Source organism: Betta splendens, chromosome 2 (assembly GCF_900634795.4).
Source record: "Betta splendens chromosome 2, fBetSpl5.4, whole genome shotgun sequence".
Taxonomy (NCBI): domain Eukaryota; kingdom Metazoa; phylum Chordata; class Actinopteri; order Anabantiformes; family Osphronemidae; genus Betta; species Betta splendens.
Window position 1 is genome coordinate 1,085,560 of NC_040882.2, and position 21,236 is coordinate 1,106,795.

At 41.2% G+C, this 21,236-nt stretch overlaps 1 protein-coding gene across 6 annotated transcripts in view; it reads left to right on the forward strand.

Annotated features, from left to right (window-relative positions):
* The first annotated feature begins 6,100 nt into the window (after positions 1-6,100).
* The window catches only part of LOC114850138 (collagen alpha-1(XVIII) chain-like), a 34,610-nt gene continuing 19,474 nt past the window's right edge, over positions 6,101-21,236 (forward strand). For 4 of the 6 annotated variants that reach the window (XM_029142129.3, XM_029142148.3, XM_055506759.1 and 1 more), the window contains exon 1: positions 18,414-20,046. In XM_029142129.3, coding sequence (XP_028997962.1) covers positions 18,564-20,046 — 1,483 coding nt within the window. In that variant the 5' untranslated portion in view covers positions 18,414-18,563. Of the gene's footprint in view, positions 6,305-18,413; positions 20,047-21,236 lie in introns of those variants that run through there. The other 2 variants (XM_029142158.3, XM_055506758.1) reach the window with 2 other exon arrangements.

Genomic DNA, 21,236 nt, shown 5'->3' on the forward strand with positions numbered 1-21,236 from the left:
TGTGTGTGTGTGTGTGTGTGTGTGTGTGTGTGTGTGTGTGTGTGTGTAATTACTAAAATTCGAAAATAGTCTTTTTAATACTTAACCATATATCAAATGTGTGCCACTGCTGTAATTATGTCTGCAGATCAACAGTGCCTTTTGTCATATTTCTGTGTATTGAATGAGCCCATCACACACTACAAATGCCAGTGAACTAGTCATACACTAATACTTGTGATATTATAATAATAGAACTATATTGATCCCACATTGGGGAAACTAACCTGCATTTATAAAGCAGGCACTAATGAGCTGCCACTCCCAGGTATCTGGTGAAGATTTGGTGTAAAGGCATTGTGATTGTGACCTTGGAACTTTTTTCTGGGTTTCTTGTACATTGCATCACCCTTATCTACTGTAAAACACAGTCAAGGTCTGCATCGTTAGCATGTAACACTCTCATGAAGGAAGGCAAGAAAAGTCAAAGAATGCAGGTACACTGGCTGTTTCTGGAAAACCTATGTTTAATAGAAGCTTGACTGTGAGATGCAAGCACACATATGGGATCCAGACCTCACTCACCTACATTCGACAGTCTTTGCATGTTCAGATGCTTACACGACGGCCAAACCGTTGCACAGTGCCACAATAATGTTTCTCAATTTGTAATGTTGTTCAATTTATGGCATAAGAAGTAACTTTGCAGCAATGTTTGCTGAAAGTTTTGTTCATTTTTTCCATTTCCAAGAGAGAAACTGTAAACTGTGATCTTTTCAATTAAAAAAATCACCAAAATCTGTTATTTATTAGGGGGTGCCTAAACCTTTGCATAAGACTATAATCCAGCAAACCATATTCCCAGTTTACAGAAATTTTGCAGTGCAAAAGCCAAACATTTTTCTGTGCTGTTTTTTGGAAGCATTATAGTAAATATATTAGATTTTGACTTCTCATTCATTGAATTTTGATGATTTACTTCCAAACTTTCAAAGATTTATTTACTATTCCATAGCCACTTATCCTACAAAGTAGCTGTGGACTTACCATAAAAAACAAGATCGTTGAGGGGGCGTCAACACAATTTACCCATAGTCAAAAAGAGAGAAAAATAATTATTGTTTGTGTACAACAGGGCAATTTTAAATGAAATACTTTTTAGTAAGTACTGTTTTTAGTTTTCCACATCTTAATAGTGATGTCCCCTGTAATCACTGCATGATGCTTTTGTTTTAAGATCATAATCGATCGCCACCACCTTTTTCTTATATCTCTCACCTCTTTATTGTCCACCTGGTTGATCACATACGAGATGCTACTAGTGTCAGGTCACGTCTGACGCCAAGGCAAATTTACCTAATGACTTCACTATTACAATGAATCTATAAAGGGAAATGTAAATTTGATCTGAGCCTTCCATTTTTATATCACAAAAATAATATAAATTACTGCTCTTACTGTATATCATAATTGTCATTTTCAGTTCGGTACACTGCTTGTCAGAGTAGTAAGGGACCTGTCTCCTCAGTGTCACACAATAACATTGGAACAGGAAACAATGAAATGAATCCTAGTGTGCCAGTCCAGCTCTCCAGCCATTGGAGGTGCTGTTGCCTTTGTTCCGTGTGGTTCTGTGCTCATTCTCGCCCTCTTTGTTGGTCTTGTTTTCCCCTGTTTGTCTAGTAATTACATTGATCACCTTCGCCTGTGTCCTGGGTTATTTAAGGTTCCCTCCCTCCTGTAGGAGTTTGAACATTTCCCAGTGCCATCCTCACTGGTGCAGCCAGTGGGTCCCACTCTGGCCTGGGTGAGTCTGGTCAGAGTGAGGGCTGTTTGTGACACCTAGTGGCTGCTGTGCAAGCTTTCCAATGAAGCGTAGACTGGATGTAATTCTTTTGAGTCTAAAAAGTCAAAATAGAGAGACATTAGTAAAACAATTTATAATAAGGGTATAAACCTTATTGTCAATTAAATCAAAATCACGTACAAACATTCGCTTCATACCAGAACAAATACTATGTATATTGAAGAATGTGCCATTAACATACATGACAGCTAAATGTTTTCTTTCATTAACACTGTAAAACATAACCTCAGTAGTATTCACCATTCTTAGAATGGAGGCTGACTGCTGTTTCTCAATCTGCATACTGTTCTGTGTCTAGGTTTTCGCAGACTTGTAAAACATCAGCAAAATATCTTTATGTCATTCATTGAATTCTAATAATTCTGAAGATAGTTCAGTATTTGTTTGTATTTAAGGAGCTATTGGTGAAACTTGGTACTGCCACAGGTGCCAAACAATGATGTAAGATGAATTACAACTCACATACTATGCTAAATTGGGCATTGTAGACATAACTACAACTAGACGGGACAATTGTATATATTTTCAATTCTTATAATAGCGGCACACTGCTGTTTCTGTATCTAGGTTGACATCATTAACCAAAGCCCAAACACGGTTTCAACAGACAAACCGCTCTTAACGTTAACCATTCTACAGACACCACTTTGTTTCTACATGTTCCTGCGACAAAGCATGTAAAGCGCATGTAACAATGTAGCTCACATATATTTTTTAAAACTATATAATGATAAAAAGTATTTTATATTGAAAATTAACATTATATTAGGCTTGGTAAAAACCCAGTGTAATGGAGGTTGTTTCCATTAACAATAAACTCAAAAGCGCATCATTTCATTAGTTGTTTAATTGATTGGAAATACCAAAAATAATACAACCCACAACCATAGTTTAAGGTATTTTATTTTACATGTTGGAATGCATCAGATGGACATGAACTGACTTACCTGTTGGTGAGAAGAGAGAAGAGAGAGGCCCCACAGTGTTTGATTGGAAGTAGGGGAGTTTGCAGTGGGTTTTGGTCTAATAGTTATTATATAGTTTTATTTTATTATTATATTGTAGTTAAATTATTGATTATTCAAATAGGAAGGTAGTAACAGCACAGACTATTGATTATTTCTTGTGAGGGTTTGAGTTTAGCACTGTCGCCTCACAGGGCCTGGGTTCGATTCCGGGGAGGATGGGGTGCCTTTCTGTGTGGAGTTCGGACACAGTCTGTCTGTGTGTGTTTCCCTGTGAAGGAACGATGACCTGTCCAAAGTGTACCCCACCTCTTGCCAGTAGATGGCTGGGCTCCAGCACCCCTCGCGACCTGCATGGGAATAAGTGGTGAGAAGATGGATGGATGGCTTGAGTTTAGGCCTCCCCTGTGCAGCCAGTGGAGGATTCTGGACAGGGCAGGCACAGGATAAAAGCACGTTCTCCTCACTGCCAAGGGGGAGCTGCTTTAGGGGGAGAAAGGGGGGCTGTGGCTCCTTTGCACTTTAACATTTATTTAATTTTTTTAAATTTAGTTTGATTGATTTAGAACTATGTTGCATTCTGGGAAAAAAATTAAAGCACCTCTTCACACATCATGTCTGCCTTAAGCCTCCTGTGCCTCCATCCACTAGCGGTCATCCTAGCACCCAGTAGTAGTAAAGGCGTTACTAATGGGTACTGTATAGCTCCGTCTATGAGCAGATACAGATTATTTCTATCATAACTTCTAAATAATAATTGCTTCAAGTTTTCCAGTGGTTGTAGCAGCCTCGACTCCCGCATCAGAAGGCTTCTGTCCAGCTCTGGTTGGTGGTAGACAGCTGATGCTGTCATCTCATGGCTTATTCATCCTGTCATGTGAGCTCACCATCTGCATTCAATTAGTCATTAGCTCTACTGTTTGGTCACAAGGACTCACCTTGCTGCTCGCCAGATTGATTGCTCACTTTCCTGTGTCAACTCTCCCTCATCCATGTGAACCCGTTTACTGACCTCTGCCTGTCTGACCAACGAGCTTCATTAAATAACCTCAAACTGAGAACTGTGTGAGCTGTGCATTAGGGTCCTGCTGCTGCCTCGTGACACACAGACGTTACCCAGTTCCAGGGTAAAACCAAGGCAGAAAATAGCACCAACAAGCACCACAATGAACCTTTCAATCCCCAGGTTCCAACAGGTTGGATGTTATTAACTTGTTTGCTATACGCTATGAATACATGGAATTTAGTAGCTGTTCATAAGCAGGTTACAAAAAGTGAGAGAAAGCTATTACTCAAAAACCTACTTTTAACCAAACTGCTCCTATATGAGCGATAACCCCAACATTTTCCTTGTTTGTCTTTGTGGATATTAAATCTTTGTGTCTTAGTTTTTCTACATCATAAATTAATCAATGTTAATGAGATTCATGTTCAGATAGCAGAGTTACCAATCTATGTGAAACTCTAAACTAGACTAATGATTGTACTAAACAGGGCCCCACTCTATTTTCCAGAACTGTGGTGCCATGCTGGTTCCAATTGACTGCTTTACTGACTGAATTCTGTAAAATGATCCCATGTTGCTTGAAAGACATGAAGACTACAGGATCAAGGTTTGGATGACAGATCCAGATCCAGTATTTGTGACCTTCACATCAACCTGTGGTTTGGTATTCTTCACAATGCAGACAGGGACCTTTTGCATTGCGTGCTGACACAGAAATAACAGATGTGAGCAAGGCATGCTTTCATTCACAGGTCACAGCATAAGTGTGACCTTCAACATGACTTTTCCAGAGATTTAACAGCTTGCACTACGAAAGAAGATGGATGGAATGTGAATGTGAAGTGTGTTTGACAAGAGAAACGGGAGAAGGGAAGGTCTTCACATCAACACACGTCTAGAGAATACAGCCCACGGTCAATAAATGACAGTAGACTTGCAGTGTGTTTATCTGTGAAGACAGGATTGACACTGAGGAGACTCACACAGGCAGAGATTTGTCAAGAGGGTTTTTTTACACAGTCATATAGTTCAGGACTTGGGGTGGACATGTTCTGACTAACCCTTTTATCTCAGTCACAATTCATTCAAGATTCAAAAATTGTATTTGTATATGATGGTACAACTACAATAGTAAAATATAAAAAGCAAAATGTACCTTTTTTTGTAGTGACATATTCAGTCATGGTGGATTTCTGTCTGTGTGCCTGTGTAAACAGCTCCTGGAGAGGTGAGTGCGTAGTTATTTTTAGGTTTTGAACATTCTGTCATCATGAGAAGCTTTTCTCTGAATGGGGAATGCAGTTGTTAGCCAGATCAACGACTGGCGCTGCAACATGTCTGAACAGAGATTCAAACAAAAACACATGGACAAACCTCCTAATCTGAATGTGTGGTAAAAATGTAATAAAGATTTAAAGACTGCTTTTGGTTTGGAAAGTGTCTTTTTGTTGTATGAGCTTGAGCAAATATCTCTGGGCCTCTCAAATGTAGAGCCAGTGACAATGAAAAACAGTGGGATATATGTTACAAATATGCCTCAAATACAACTGAATCTTAAAGTAGGAAATTAAAGGCTTCATACTTGTTATTCATTATGTTTTTTTTTAAATGAGTGTGTTCAGTAAATTGTTTGTTGTTTTTCTTCTTTAACTAGAAACTTCATTGAAATTTGGAAATGCTCATTATCTTAAAGAGATGGTTTACTTTGAAGAGAACATGTTTGAACTTTACTAAATATGAAGAGTTGCTTTAAGGCTCTAAGCAGTTTGAAACATACAGTGAACTTTCATCTGTAAATGAACGCTTTTGACACTTTCTGTCATTATCAGCTGTTAGGGTATGCTTGGTTTATTAGCATTTTGGAGCCCATGGGCACGTTTTTGAAGCTTCAGACCTCATAAGCATGATTCCTTGGCCCTCAAGGCTTGACAGACTGATTGTCAAGTCAACACTAGCGACAGTACTGAAACAAAAGGAACTTTCAAAATAAAAATAACAAACACATAAAATTACATTTTCATGTGAAGTGTAATTATTAAGCTGTTTATGTTCATTCTATCAACCATGAAATGAAATATACAAGCACTTAACAGTAAAATAAAGCATTATTCAAAAAAGAAAATTAATACAAATAAAACGTATTTGTTAGTTATAGACATGTACTGTTAGATTTAGTTTACCATAGTTTTTTCAAATATTTTACTTTGAAAAAACTCTAACAGGAAGTTGGTTTAGCCCTTCCAAATTGCAGCTCATCCCTCATACTCTAGGTAGGTGCTCATACTCTAAACAGGTGGATAAGCGTACACAGAAACTGTCTCCACACTGGGACCTTATATATTTATTTTTCTTTTTATTTTAATTCTCTTAAGTTTAACAGAAAAATTGTGTTGAGGATGTTTCTCTGCGAAAGTTGGTCGATGTTGACTTTGCAGACCTGCATCTTCATCTTGACGGTAGTCACTCAGACAACTTCACAACAAAGAGGTATTTGACCTTGTGCTGCATGTTGAATTTAGGTGACATTCTGTGGACAGGTATAGAAAATACACAGCAGGTTGTTTGTTTCTCTTTTTAGATGTGCTGAAAATACAACAAAACTAAAACGCTGAGGTTTGGTGCTGTTATTTATTCATCTCACTGTTAGAAACCAAACTTTGATTTAAAATGACTGACTTTTAATGCATTTCTCAGAATAAGGAGCTGGTTTTGTTCTTACAACATAATCAAGCTGGAATGAGCTTGTGGTTGATGTGGATGTCTGAGCTTGTCTAATGGGAATCATAGCATCTCCTCTGCTGTCAGGCAAATTCACTGTACTTTGATTTGCAACGAGGGTTTAAGTCAGAAGCATGAAGCATTAAGTCATGCACTGACCTGTGGTGCTGAAAGAACATGAAATCATGGGATAGGAGTTCATTGATAACTATTTATTATTATTTTGTATGTTAATCTTTTCCTGGTGCTTGAGTTTCATGTTTCCTCCATAAGGTCATTATTTCCATTTCAATTAAGTTGGAAGACAATATGATCCTGGAAAGAATCTTGTAAATGGCCCACACCCACCATGTAGGCACAACACTCTCTCAACACATAGCTGTGCATTTTTCACTCTTGTTTTTACCTCTAGGTGCATATGTTTTCTATCCTTTAGTATTTTAGTTATTACTCCTTGTAATTGTAACTATTAGCATATGTTTTGTTCTGCATTTTGCTGGGTCTTTCATATCTGAAAGTGATTCTTTCATAGTTTGTTTCAGATCTCATGGTCTGCCTAATCAGAATCCTGCAGGGGTTTGTGGGTTTGTCAGTCCCTCCAAGATAAATAGAAATGCCTTATCTTTATCACCTCATTTTACTTGTTTGCGATTCATTTCCTTTTGTGTGACATGTCCACACATTCATGTAGAGACATAGTTCTGTGCTTACAGAATCCATTCACAATCCACTCCACAAGAATTGAGGCTTGTGAGTTGAGTGTAAATCCTGTGCTTGACAGGCCAGGAAATGACAAGTTGACATGACGCCTACATATTTTCAGTAGGAATCATTCACAAATTTCCAGTGTTCAGTAATTATGGAGAAATGTGGCACAAAAGAAGCAGTGACGGCACATTTTGTAGCAGCAGCAGCAGCAGCAGCTCCTTTTTACAATAGAGCAACACAACTTGTGGAAAATAAGATGTTGATGGTTTTGATCTATTATACCTCATATCAACATTCAAGTTCACTCTTCTTCACTCATCTGAAATTCTTATATACTATAATTCTTATATTCTTACTACTAATGCAAACACTAATATTGTGATTGTCAGACACTCCAAAATATAAAGATGGAACCTCTATATTTAGCTTCCAAAACAGGTAAAATTATCTGAAAGTAATAGAATAATGTAAATTAAATCATTTACATAATGGAGGATCAGAAGGCATTTTATTGAAGCCAGTCTCTAGAATTTATGTCCCCCTGTTTTTTTCTACTGTATTTTAATCAGGTTGCCAGATTTACTGTTTCTGTATTTACAGTTGCATGCTGCGGACTGGGTGGTCCAACAGCTCAGTTTTGATAATATATGATCCTGTATCAAAGCAAATAATGTAATGCAGCTAAAGTAACCTGTGTTCTGCACATCTTTATGGAGAATACAGAGCATCAGATTAGAATATTAGACCAGAGAGCTGCTGTTCAAATTTTATAGTTTGTCTCCTGGATGCACAGATGGTTCCTGTGCCTGTCTAAGCATGAAGTTCATATCTGCATTTAATGGGGAATTTGCTGGCTGATGTTTTCATTTCTTTAGCCCACTAGCATTATAGTCAGCTCCAGTTTGGAGCCTTCACTGTGGTAAAGTGTATTTGCTACCAGCACGATAAGTATATACCACTTTTCCATACGGTATATCTATACTGGATAATTGTATTTAGTAATAGGTTGCGCATTGAGTTACATAACTGGCAAACTTCCAATACATACAAAATATACATGTCCCAAAATACTGTATACAAAACAACCAAACTTGGGTTTAACTTGGGTAATTAAGAAAAACCACAATCTCAATTCATAATAGCTCAACATACTCATACATACTTAAGCTACTGCTTACCTCAGCAATTTAGCTCTACCCCATTCAAAGATTAACCCTCTGTGGACAGGCTTTTATATCCAAAAGATAAAACAAACAAGCCGCATACTGCTTAACATCCCCAGGAAAGTTAATGCTTGCAGAGTTACAAATTTAAACAGCAATCTGCCTAAACAAACAACAACAAATATGATAGGGAAATTATCGAGCTAGGGAATGCTAAGTTAAGTGGGATGTTCTCATCTGCTTTGTCACAGGCTTCAATATGTGTTATGATTTAGCATGCCAGGCATAACTTTAAAACATTTCATTGTTTTAAGATTTTCTGTTTTATGGCACGATACTGAATATCTAGGTCATACATCTCTTTGGCGTTGCTATGCATCTCTGATTCTTTTGTTTCTTTGTCGTTACGTTTTGTATCTCTTTGCGGTTGTTTTGCATTTAAGTTTGGTTGTATTGTGTATTTTTGGAGTAGTGTTGCATCCCTGTGGTTTATGTGTGTCACTAGTGCCACTAGAAGATACTCTGATATCAACCTGAATGTCATAGAATGTTTACTACAAGTGTCAATTCAATACCCAGTTTCATTAATTAAAGGTTTCATAAAAGTATTATATTTTCACCCAAAATATCATCGATATCAAAACAACTTTAAAAAAGTTATGTGCACATAACCTAAAGAAATAACATAAAGGCTTAGTTATTTGAATTAAACAATTATTCTATTCATTTTTGGAGACTTCACGTTTTTCTTTGACCTGTTTTTTAACACTGTAATGTCCAACACTACATGAATTCCACAGCAGCTAAATGAACCAGTCAGCAGAGTTGCTGATGTGATTGACAGAGGGGAGGAGTCAACCAGCCACGAGTTAAAACAGTTTCTGGTTCCGCCCCCTCAATTAAAAACGACAGAGGGGTGCACCTGGGGTCTAGCCTCGATGGAGGACTGACAGTTTGAATTAACTCTCATTTTGAATTTTGACACATTTAGAGCGCGATAGACCATCTAATGCATTATAGCTGTCTGCTGTCCCATTTGATTAAAAACACCCCTAAATTATGGAAGCTTGTCTCATGCATGCTGTGAATCCCATTTACAATCTCCTGTGTCCAGCACAGCGTGTGTTAGGACACGACCAGTTGAACGGGCACCACGCACTGGAGGAGCTTCTGGCACTGGATGTACCAGCAGCAACTATTTTATCAAAGGAGGTGTGCTAAGATGGCAGCTAGAGACAGGCTTGAGGTAGAGATGAGGAGAAGGAGGTGTTTTATTTTCACCCAGTTAGTAACATAATAATAAATCAAATGCTTGGCCACGAGGAGACTGTCCTTTTTATCCTACCCTGTACAGAATCATCCACTGGCTGCACAGGGAAGACCCAAACTCTGTACTGATCAGTAAAGTTGTAAGGCTGCAGAGCCAGGTACCATCCTGCAATTCTTGTGTGATGTACCACTGGAGAGCGGTTTGCGGTTCAGAAGTCCACTTGTCTCATTTCTCCATCCAATTCCTGTTACAACACTAACCTCCAGGCCAACTCCAGATGTGCATGTTTACAGAATAAAAGGTTTCTCAAAATAAGAGCTGTGTACAACAGTTAGTGCATATGGAGTCTTTCAGCTCCTTGAATGCTTTGTCACATTACTCTGTCCATTTTATTCTGCTGGGTCCTGAGCCTCTGGTGAGGTTGGTTAACACCACGGGGAAAGATCGGAAAGTGAGGAATAAACTTCCTATACTACCCTACAGTACCAAACCCAAAAAGCTTTTTACCTCAACTTTCCCCAATTAAGATTTGATCTTGCCAAAACCTGTCTTGTAGCCCAAGTACTCTACTTACCTCTTGGCAACAGCACACTTTTGCTCTGGCCACTCTCTCCAAAAGGTCATTGATCCTGGGCAATCCAGTGTTTTTTCCCACTGTCCTGCCCAGGGAACAGATTGTTTGATGTCCATAGTGGAGGTGACCTCGATGACCCCCCCAGTTGTGGTGACTCTAGTGGATGGCTACCCTTTGTTTCACATCCACCTTTATGTCTGAGACCCTGCATTATTCACAGCTGCACACACAAGGTCTCAGTGTTGCCCTGACACCAGAGGACAATGTGCTCAAAATAATACTCTTCCAAGCTGCAATCTCACGTAGTAGCATCTCCAACTCACACTCTGTGAGGTTTCTATTCCTTCCTTTTGAAGCCATACTCCAGCCGAGAAGGGAGGCCCCAAAGCAAATCATATGTTAATAATTAACATATTTATATGGAGGCGTGTCAGTGGAGGACTCTGCTACTCAATCATCTGCATTCAATTCTACGTTGATTGGGATGTACAAAGGAAACATGTAGATCCGTGCTTAGTAGATGATACAGTACATCCAGATTTCTTTCTACTGACAGTTTTCTGAACACATCCAAATGTTTAGTAGAAAATTTATGCAAGTCTTTTTTTTTCCATCACCTTGTGTCTGAAATCTTGTGGCAATGCTTACGCCTCCACATTTTCTCTTTACATACATACATTACATACATAGCTTCCTCCGAATAACCTGAAGAGCCATGTTTAACATTGTCAGTCTAGACACTCACATGCTATTGTTGACCTGGGAACTGAACAAAACAGAGATTGTTTTGTCTGGTTTGACAGAGGACATGTATACTATGTACAGTATGAGCTGGCCCATTACACAAGTAACATCTACTTTCGGGTCTTGGGGATCTAAAACTAGTATTTTTAAAAGCTTGCTTCTTGTTGTTATTACCCCTAGTAAATTGCCTGCTGCTGAAAAAGTCTCTGCTCAGACCAGAGCCACGCTCACCCCCAGTGGACTTCCCTGGGCAACAGTGTTGTCTCGGCCAAAGTTAGTATGACTGGACTCTCTTCTGGCTGTTAGAAAAATGTAATGGATGGTTACCTGTCAAAGAGTATTTAGGCGAAGAGCCCACTCATCTTTCAGGTGATCGCAAACTTGAGCCAATCTTTCAAATGTAGTTAAAAAATGTTCAATAGTATCATTTGGCATAATGAGGAGTAATTCAGGTTCTCTCTAATGTAATGAGGGTTCCCTCTGAGCTCTGGAATAATTGTCTCTTTGGCTTGTCACTTCCCCCGGTGTGTCGTCTTCCTGTGAGCCAACATTCTCTTCCAGTGCAGCCATCTTGAGACTTCCTCTGGTCCTCTCTTTCCTGTCTCATCTCATTAACATGAGCTTGAATCTGTTGAAATTGGTGCTACAGGTTCTTCCACCTTAGTTGCTGACGAGCCACATTATTCTCCATCTGCTGATCTCTGAATGTTTGGGAGTGAATGAGTGTTTTAACCATGGTTGAAGACTCCTCCAATTTGTCCCCTGCATGACTATCCACCCCAGCTGCCTGGACAGGTGATGTTCTTAAACCTCCATCTGGTTCCTCCCGTTGCTTATGGCTCTTCCTTTCTCTTTCTCTTTCCATCCTTAACTCCTGCTACAGGCCACAGCTTTTTGACACCACTTCTTTAGACGACTGTTAGCACTATTAGTTCATAGGTAATGGAGATGACCTTCATTGCCACAATGGATGGACATTAGGTAAACCTACTGTCGGTGCCAATTAATTTATTGATTAATGTTTGCCTGATCAACTGCACTGTATGGGAACTTGATATACTGTACCTTAGGCTGATTAATAGTTATTATGTTTGTTTTTTTAATTTATTTATTTGTTTCCTGTTGGAGGTCAGTGAAAACTTGTAAGCATTAAGCTGCCAAACCATCCTTTACCACCAACCTTCACTGACCAACAGGCTGTGAAAGAATCTCTCCTAAATTTTTTCTGGGGCTTCTACAGTACCTTTAGAGCAGGGGCGTGAAATTGCGGTCCTTGAGGGAAGTGTCTTGCTGATTTCCCACCTCTGCTGCTCTGATTACTTCAATTTTGTGTATCAGTTATTATCCACCTTATCCAGCCGTTGATTTATTGAACACACCTGATCAACATATTCAGTGGCAGCTAGGGCAGAAGATTTGATAAACCAGCAGGAGAGTGGCCCAAATTTGACACCACTGCTTTAGAGCCACATTGAATTTACAGTACAAACAGTTAAAGCCTTCAATACGTATTAATCTACAACCTTACTGTTTGGATTCCATCTTTTGACTCACTAACTTCTGGAGTCAATGCTTGGACAGAATCACACTCTGCTACACAACTACCAACTGGCTTTCACAACACATCAACACATGCCCTCAATTTAAACTTCTATGAGGCTAGAATTTAAGTCTTGCTGCAGTGCTGACGCCTCCAGGTCTTTGCAATTTAAGGCAATGTCATGTCTTTTTACCTTCATGTTACTAAAATTGTACCTGAGACATAAGGCAATGTGGTAGAGTTTTAATTTTGTCTACACATAACTGAAATTACATTTAAATGCTGCATAATTGCTTTTCATTTTCTCCTGTCAGTCACATGTCACACATCGGTTCTTCTTCAACCTTTTTTTCTACTTTTGCTCCTACATGCATAAAGCCCACCATATGCCTTTGTCCTGCCACAACAAACTCATTCAGCAATGAAGATTCTGCACACAAAAGTTGACTGTTTTGCCTTGTTTTCTCACTGTGTTGCATAAAAAGTTATGCATTCAGTGTCGATAAAGGACTTACTTGCCTGTCTGAAAATGCCCTGGTTTTGTCTGAAAAAAAAAAAACACTTCAACATAATGCAGGGTGTGAGGGGAAAAAGTGTCATGGGTGTTAACTTCTGTCCAGCTTCTGCCAAGTTGCCCCCAGGGACCTGTTTTACTTCTTGGCATACTGGAATTTGAGTTATTTCATTACTAGAAGCATAAAAGAATGAAAAAAACATGTGTGAGGGGTGCGTGATTGACTGCCTTAATTTGCTTTGCAATTTGAACTGAAATAACAAACAGTTTATATATACAGTAATATAACATTTAATGTTAATCTACCTACACAGGGTAAAAATATTGTTTCTGCACATCCACCAGATATTATTCATATACCGTACAATGTACTATAGTGTACAATGTACTGTGTACATTGTGTGACCACAGTACAGAGGGGTAAAGAAGAGGCAACAAAGGGGATAAAAATGCTATTAATGAATCCACAGACCTACAAAAAAATTGTACTGGAGAGCAATAAACATGACAGTGTTAAAAGAGTGATTGCCTTCAGTTTCACTGATAACTGATATAAACCAGTTAATAGTTTTTAACTGTCCTTTTGCTAAAGAAAACTAGAACTAGTCTCTGTGCTGCTGCCATCCACTGGATCAAAGTCACATAGCACTTGGGTTTCAAAAATGTTTGTAAATACATACAGTTTCTTGTCAATTTTTATTCAGTTGTGCTATAATAAATTCATATTGTACATGGACCAAAATGTCTCTGTATGTCTGTGTTACTAAGCATCCCATTAAAAGGTGGTCCAGGTTCTACCAGAGACAAAGAATGGCATTTAGGCCGAGGTCTGAGTTTATAATTCTTAAAACAGCAAATGTGGCAAAAGCAGCAAATACTCGAATTAATATAAAGAAAAGATTTACAGTAGTATTTGTTTTCTGTTATAATACACATACTGGTGACCAGGCTAGGTAGCTGATGACTGTAAATATTGTTTTAAAGAGTGTGTTATTGAGAGAGATGTGTCACAGTTTGAGCAGTTTCCTGTTTTATTTTGTAAAGACTTCCTGTTCTGTTCATTCCTCAGCTGTTTCATGTCATCCCCGGTTCTCAAAACGCACACCTGTCTGTAATTAGTAATCACTCACCAGCATATAAGCTCCAATTCTCACCCAAGCCAGTTGCTGTGAATGTGGGTCCGCCACCTTGAACGCCGTTGACAGAACAATCTGGCCAGACTCCGTTAAGGTCGGTAACTGTTTTTATGTTTTTGTCTCACGTGCACTAACCACGCGCAGGTGTGATGGAGTTTTCCTCTCTGAGTTTGCCGGAGGATCTCCACTGGTGATCCGGGGAGCTGGCTAAGGATTATGCGGAAGCGCCCAGTCTGAAGGCCCAGCTCCGCACTATAAAGCTGGCTATTGAGATCCTGGAGGACGAATTCTGGTGGCGTGATTACCCCGGAGTGCATTGCTCTTCGAGAGGCTCCAGTCTATGCGGAGGGATTTGGCACGCGCCCTGCGTGCATCGCCCGCCCACGCCTCCGCAACTGCTCCCATCATCGCTCCGTCGACTCAAGCTCACGTTCCTGTCGCCGCCTCGTCGGTCCAAGCCCAAGCCTACGTCGGCGTCTTAGTTCCCCAGTCGGACCCAGTCACGGAAACTCAGCCCGCTCCAGTCACAGAGACTCTGGCCAACAGCCAGTCGTTGACGCTCCGGACGACGTCGGCGAGGGCCCGGATTCGGGGTCCAGGGCCCAGAGACCTCGTCCGCTGTGACTGAGCTGCCCTCTTCTCTGGCAGAGGACCCCTCCGGTGCTCCAGACGACCCTCTCACATTTATCGCAGGCATTCCAGACAGCGTCCACCAGCGGATCCGTCTCCTCTGTACTCCTCCAGTCGTGTTCCTCTTCGCACATTTTCTGAACACTGCCGATGCAACATCCGACCAAAGCACCAGGGAGCACCTTTTCTGGGAAGCTGCAGCTCTCATCATTAGAGAACCTGGACTGTGCGAGGCCCTGGAACTCTCGGAGCTGTAGTCAGAGCCTGCATCAGTCCCTGCGTCTCAGCCTGCATCAGTCCCTGCCTTGATCTCAGCGCAGACATCTTGCCCAGTTCAAGCTCCAGCTCAGCCACGTCACGCTCACGCTCCAGCTCAGCCACGTCACGCTCCAGCTCAGCCACGTCACGCTCACGCTCCAGCCTCGCCCCAGCCCAGTTGCACAACATGCTGGTCAAGTCCAGCCCAATTGGGCCCGGCTCCTGCCCCGTCGAGCTCAGCGGCCGCCTCCTGGTCGTCCTGAGAAGGCGGGCTCGTTGCCCACCACTGGACCTGGAGAGATCAATCTGTCCCCTGTGGTCCCTGAAGAGGCCGTCCCAGCCCTTGTCCCTGTCGGCCTCCAAGGGGAGGCCGTTCCTGCCTCAGTTGCTGTCGACCTCGAAGTGGAGGTTGTTCCTGCCCAGCGTTGGCTCCAAGGCGGAGGCGTCCCGTCTGCCTTTGTCTCTGGTCCTGGCTTCAGCTTCTCGTCTGCCTTTGTCTCTGGGTCTGGTCCCACGCCTGCCCTGGTCTCTGGTTCCAGCTTCCCGCCGGCTCCCGTCTCGTCTTCCTGCCTGGTGGCCTCGCCCTCGGCGCCATCCTCCCGGATCGCGCTGTTCGCCCTTGGACAATCTGTGTGCCATTCCTGCCCAGCGTCTGCTGGGTCGGGAATTTCTCGCCTTGGGGCCCTGTGGGGCCCTCCTTGGTTGGACTAGGCTCAGGACTCTGTGCTCCCTTTTGGCCATGGACTCACGTTGGACTTCGTGCGTCCTGGACCACCCTTTGCCCGCCCTGGTTGGGGTTTTCTCACGCTCTTTGGGTGCCGTGGTAGATGTCCTAGGGGTAGGGGTACTGTCACAGTTTGAGCAGTTCCCTGTTTTGTTTTGTAAAGACTTCCTGTTCTGTTCATTCCTCAGCTGTTTCATGTCATTCCCAGTTCTCATCATGCACACCTCTCTGTAATTAGTAATCACTCGCCAGCATATAAGCTCCAGTTCTCACCAGAGCCAGTTGCCAGATCGTTGCTTGTTTACCCCTCTATCCAGTGTTACCTTACCTTGCTTGTATCCTGATCTTGACCCGGTGTTCTGACCTTCGTTCCTGAGTTTTTGCCTGCTCCTAGTCTGTGTCATAGCTGTGTCTGCCAGTTAAATGATCTTGCCTGTTTTTGACCTGAGCCTGCCTGCGCCCTGTCTGTACTGTCACCATGAGTGTATGATCTTGACTGAACTGGATTTGCCTAAGCAACATTAAAACTTGTAGTACTCTACTCTCATGTGGGTCCGCCACCTCGAACGTCGTTGATAAGACGAAAGAGGTAAAATAACAAACGAGATGTACCAGTTGCAGCTGCACTAAATTAGGAGGGAGAATTTAAGAAAACAACTGGATCTGTCTTTTGGCCTAAATAAACTTGATTATGTTTCAGCTATAACATTGACACTGATTGCTTAAATCTTTGTGATGCTTCAGCAGCTCAAAGTAAGAGACAAATGCAGGTTGTGAGAAAATGAATTGGTTATATGTAAGATATATTGTCTTTAAAAAGTCATCTCCCCATTGTAGATTTAATGTGCTGCTATAGTACATATACTGTAAAGCCCCTGAAAAAAAAGTGCCCGTAACTGATTGAACCACAATAGCATAAAGCATAAAATGGTGAGGTCTTCAGGGTGACTGGTGATGTAATGATTTGTTTAGTGAACATGAACACACTGTGTGTTTTAGGATTATATTTTTACATTTTACTCGTCTAGTATCTGTATGACCTTTTTATCTATATAAATGTGCAGCTCAAGTAACTGTATACCACCCAAGCAATGTAGAGCGATAATGCTGGTGCTGATCTGTCATTGATAATTTAAAAAACACTGCATTAAAATATGTATTGTGGCAAGACTCCAAAGTGTTGACAAGCTTTGAACCTTAGCACTGATGTTTTCTTATTAACCCCTAAAATGATAAGCCTTTCATAGTATCTTGTCAATTCTCCTCTTTTCACTCTCTCAGCTGAAGAACTCTGATGCATTGGTTCAGCAGTTTGAATGAATGCACAAAATATCAATGCGATTTCGAATACCATATTGCGTGGGTGTGGGAGGTTGGAGGCCTGGAATGTGGAACAGCTGCATGATGGGGGCACTTATGACCATGTGGGTGGTTCTTCGTTTGTGAGAACCTGGAAAGTGCTGTGTTTTTCGAGCATTTTCTTCAATGAGGCAACTGGGTCGGTCCCACAGGGAGCAGATTAAGATGACGATCATATCAGATTCGACCTTGCTGTCTTTTTTTTACCGCTCACAACTGCTCTGCTCTTTCTCCATATTATGCATAGCTCTTTACACCTCTGTTTCAAATAAAGTTACGTTTTCATCACTTTTCATTGTTGTTAGGATTTTGACATTCTAGAATTGTGTGACCAAAGGAAAGTAAGAAAAAAGTTTCATGATTTTCTTTCATAGTTCCAAATGTTTTGTTATTCTCCTAGATATGAAACATCAACTACTAATCTCAATCATTTTCATTAGTGATTTTTCATATGTTTGGTATATTTAAATATATTTAAATATAGAATAATTGTACATTTGGAAAGTTTCCATGAAAACTTTGTCTCGCAGCAAGAAGGTAAGAAGGTCCCGGGGTGGACCGGGGGTGACCGTGGGTTCTCTCTGGGTTGTCCAGCTTCTTCCCATGGTCCAAAAACATGCATTAGGTTGCCTAGATTGCCCATAGATGTGAGTGTGTGTGTGTGTGTGTGTGTGTGTGAATGGTTGTCTGTCTGTCTCTGTGTGTGTTGTCCTGTGATGGACTGGCGTCCTGTCCAGGGTATACCCCGCCTCTCCGCCGTAGATAGCTGGAGATTGAGTAGTACTGAGAAGATTGAGGTTGACAGCTGACTGGCTAATTTTGTATACAAATTATCAGGTACTGTGTCATTAAAATTAAAATTAATACTTTTACTACATTTACTTACATTTAGAAATTAGACACTAAACAAATTTGACACAAAACAAAAACATTTATTTATGGTGTCATTAAAGAACTGCATATTTTTCTTTATTTTTCTGAGGTGTGTTTTTGTGGTGAATGCAGTCTTTTTATGCCTTTTCTCTGGGCTGCAGACAAGTTCCTGGGCAGAGGCAACACCTTTCATCAGCTGGCAGAGGAGGAGTTTGTGTGTATGTTGGGGAATCTCTGAGTAAGCAGTCTCTTCCATCATCATTATAACAAGCCTGCCTCCACTTTAGGTCTCTTCTTGTCCATGTAAGTGCTTTTTTCTGAGAGTCTACAGCAGCCCTGCACTACAACCTCTAGAGAGGGGAGAGAGCCTGTGAGTGTGAGTAGAGATTTTGCTTTCATTCAGTGGATGCTCAGTGCCCCTTAAGCAGCTTGGATTTAAGTGTTTACCATCCGGACACCAGGTGACACTGTGGGTTGTAGCTGTGAATTTACAGCTACATGTTGGGACATTTGACGTGTTGCAGGATCTAGTAACATGTTGAGAATTCAGATGTTATTGTTTCTCCTGGTTTGGTGGGTTTCAAATGCTCGGCAAACCACAGAAACACCCACAGAGGCAACACCAACAGAGACCAGCACAAGAGCAACAGACATGGCACCAACAATGACAACTGCTATGGAGACAACATCGATAGCAATGACATCAATACCAGCGGAGACACTGCCAGCAACATTTATACCACCAGAAACTACAATGTCAGAGAAGACAACAGCAATTGGGACAAACCTAGCATTGACGCCAACACAGGTCATACCACATGGAACAATGGCAAATGAGTCGAGACCATCTGATAGTCCAGAAGTGACAACACTCAACAAGACAAAACCAACAGAGACGACACTGGTCAAGATAACACCAGAAGGGAAAATGGTAAACAAGACAATACCAACAGAGACAAGCACTAGAGACACAAGAACAACGAAGATGGCACCAACAATGACAACTGCTAAGGAGACAACATTGATAGCAATGACATCAATGCCAGCGGAGACACTGCCAGCAACATTTATACCACCAGAAACTACAATGTCAGAGAAGACAACAGCAATTGGGACAAACCTAGCATTGACGCCAACACAGGTCTTACCACATGGAACGATGGCAAATGAGTCAAGGCCATCTGATAGTCCAGAAGTGACAACACTCAACAAGACAAAACCAACAGAGACGACACTGGTCAAGATAACACCAGAAGGGACAATGGTAAACAAGACAATGCCAACAGAGACAAGCACTAGAGACACAAGAACAATGAAGATGGCACCTACAATGACAACTGATAAGGAGACAACATCGATAGCAATGACACCAGTGCCAGCGGAGACACTGCCAACAACATTTATACCATCTGAAAGTACGCTAAACCAGACAATGTCAGAAGGGATAACTGCAACTACGACAAAACCAGCATTTGCGTTAACACAGATCATATTACACGGAAAAATGGCAAATGAGACAAGACCATCTGATAGTCCAACAAAGATAACAGAGGTGACACCAGAAGAGACAACACTAAACATGATAAGACCAACAGAGACAACACCAAAAAGGACAGTGGTAAACAGTACAAGGCCCAGCAAGACATCATTAGCAAATACAAGCAAGAGAAGTCCAACATCAATAACACCCACACATATGGAGTTGATGCCAGAAGGTACAAAAGCAAATGGAATAAAATTACAGACTGCCAAAACTGAGAACATGCCAAAAGAGATGCCAACAGAGAAAGCGAAAACGGCATCAGTAACAGCTGGTACTATGACTGGAGCCACAAGAAACAATGAAGTAGAGGAGGTAGACAGTGTTTTTGGGTTTCGGAAAGAAAATATTAACATTGCTACAGAAGAAGCTGAACTTTGCACTATATGGAGTGTGTCCACGTCCACAATGACTACTAATCCAGGTCTAATAGAGAAGGTGGAGATTGCAAGCACAACAGGTACAGACGGGTTCAGAGGTAGGTCGGGGGCAAATGGGTCTCAGGTTGGGGTTAAGGACTGGTTTGTGTCTAGATCTGATCTTGGAATTTAGAACCAGTCTTGAGAACAAATGAGGAATGTTATGTTTAAGGACCTGACTCACCTGACTTTTCATCTGTTCCTTTTACCTTTCCTCTACCTCTGGTTTAATATTCCACCTCATCTACTCAGCCTTTGCTAGTCCATCGATGTCACCAGACCAGCATCTTCATGCCACACCTGTGTAAGCTATATGTTAATGCAGCCATGTGTTTCTGTAGCAAAATAGTTACATTAAGTTATGTGTTTAAAGAACTTTATTCTGCCTTCTGAATATTTTTTCCCCTTGGTTGTCGTTTTTCTAGTTTTGTTGAAAGAGTGAGCTTTGGTTACCTGAGTGTTTAGGTTTTGTAACGTCATGTTTAGTTGATTCATGTATGCAAAAGTCCAGTCAAGTCGAGGATGAAAGATCAGGCCAAGACATGACACTGTTGGTTTTAAGATGTGTGTTTAACTTACCCTGGCCTGATTCATAGATATTTTGTACTCCGGGTCTTAGGTTTTCTGTTTTTGCTGTGCAGTAGGTGTGTTCTGGTTAATGTAGGTTGAGTGTTTGGGTTTGGTTGTGTTAGATTTTGTATTAAAGAATCATGTCAGCCATATTCTCTGGTTCTCCTTGGGTCAAATAGACAATTCCCAGCTAGATCCACCATCTTGTGTGGTGGAATATAACAAGTAATATAACTGATAATGTTTGTAAAACCAAGGGTAAGCTTGGGAAAGGTTTGGATTCTATAACCACTGATATTTGCATTAATAGTCCTAACTCACTGTGTCTCCCTGTGATGTTTTTGTTGATTAATCAAATTTCCCCGAAAGGTGGTCAGAATTCTTCTGCTGCCCAACCTTTCAACCACACTTGTGTGGAGGACGTGACGACTGTCCTTTAAAAGTGGGCGTTGTTCTCAGGGGCTGGACGTAGTGTAGAGCAGTTCCTTTATCTCCTGCTGGCTCAACTCCTCTGCTATGTGCTGCAGGGGTGTGACCTCCTGCCTGAAACAGTGTAGAAGCCTGGGCATTCTGTGTGCAAGACATTTAGTAATTGGAAAGGGGCATTGTTCACAAGAAGTATATTTAAACTTAAACTTACATGTGGCCAGGGAAACAAGGGGTCCCAGGTTCAATCCCT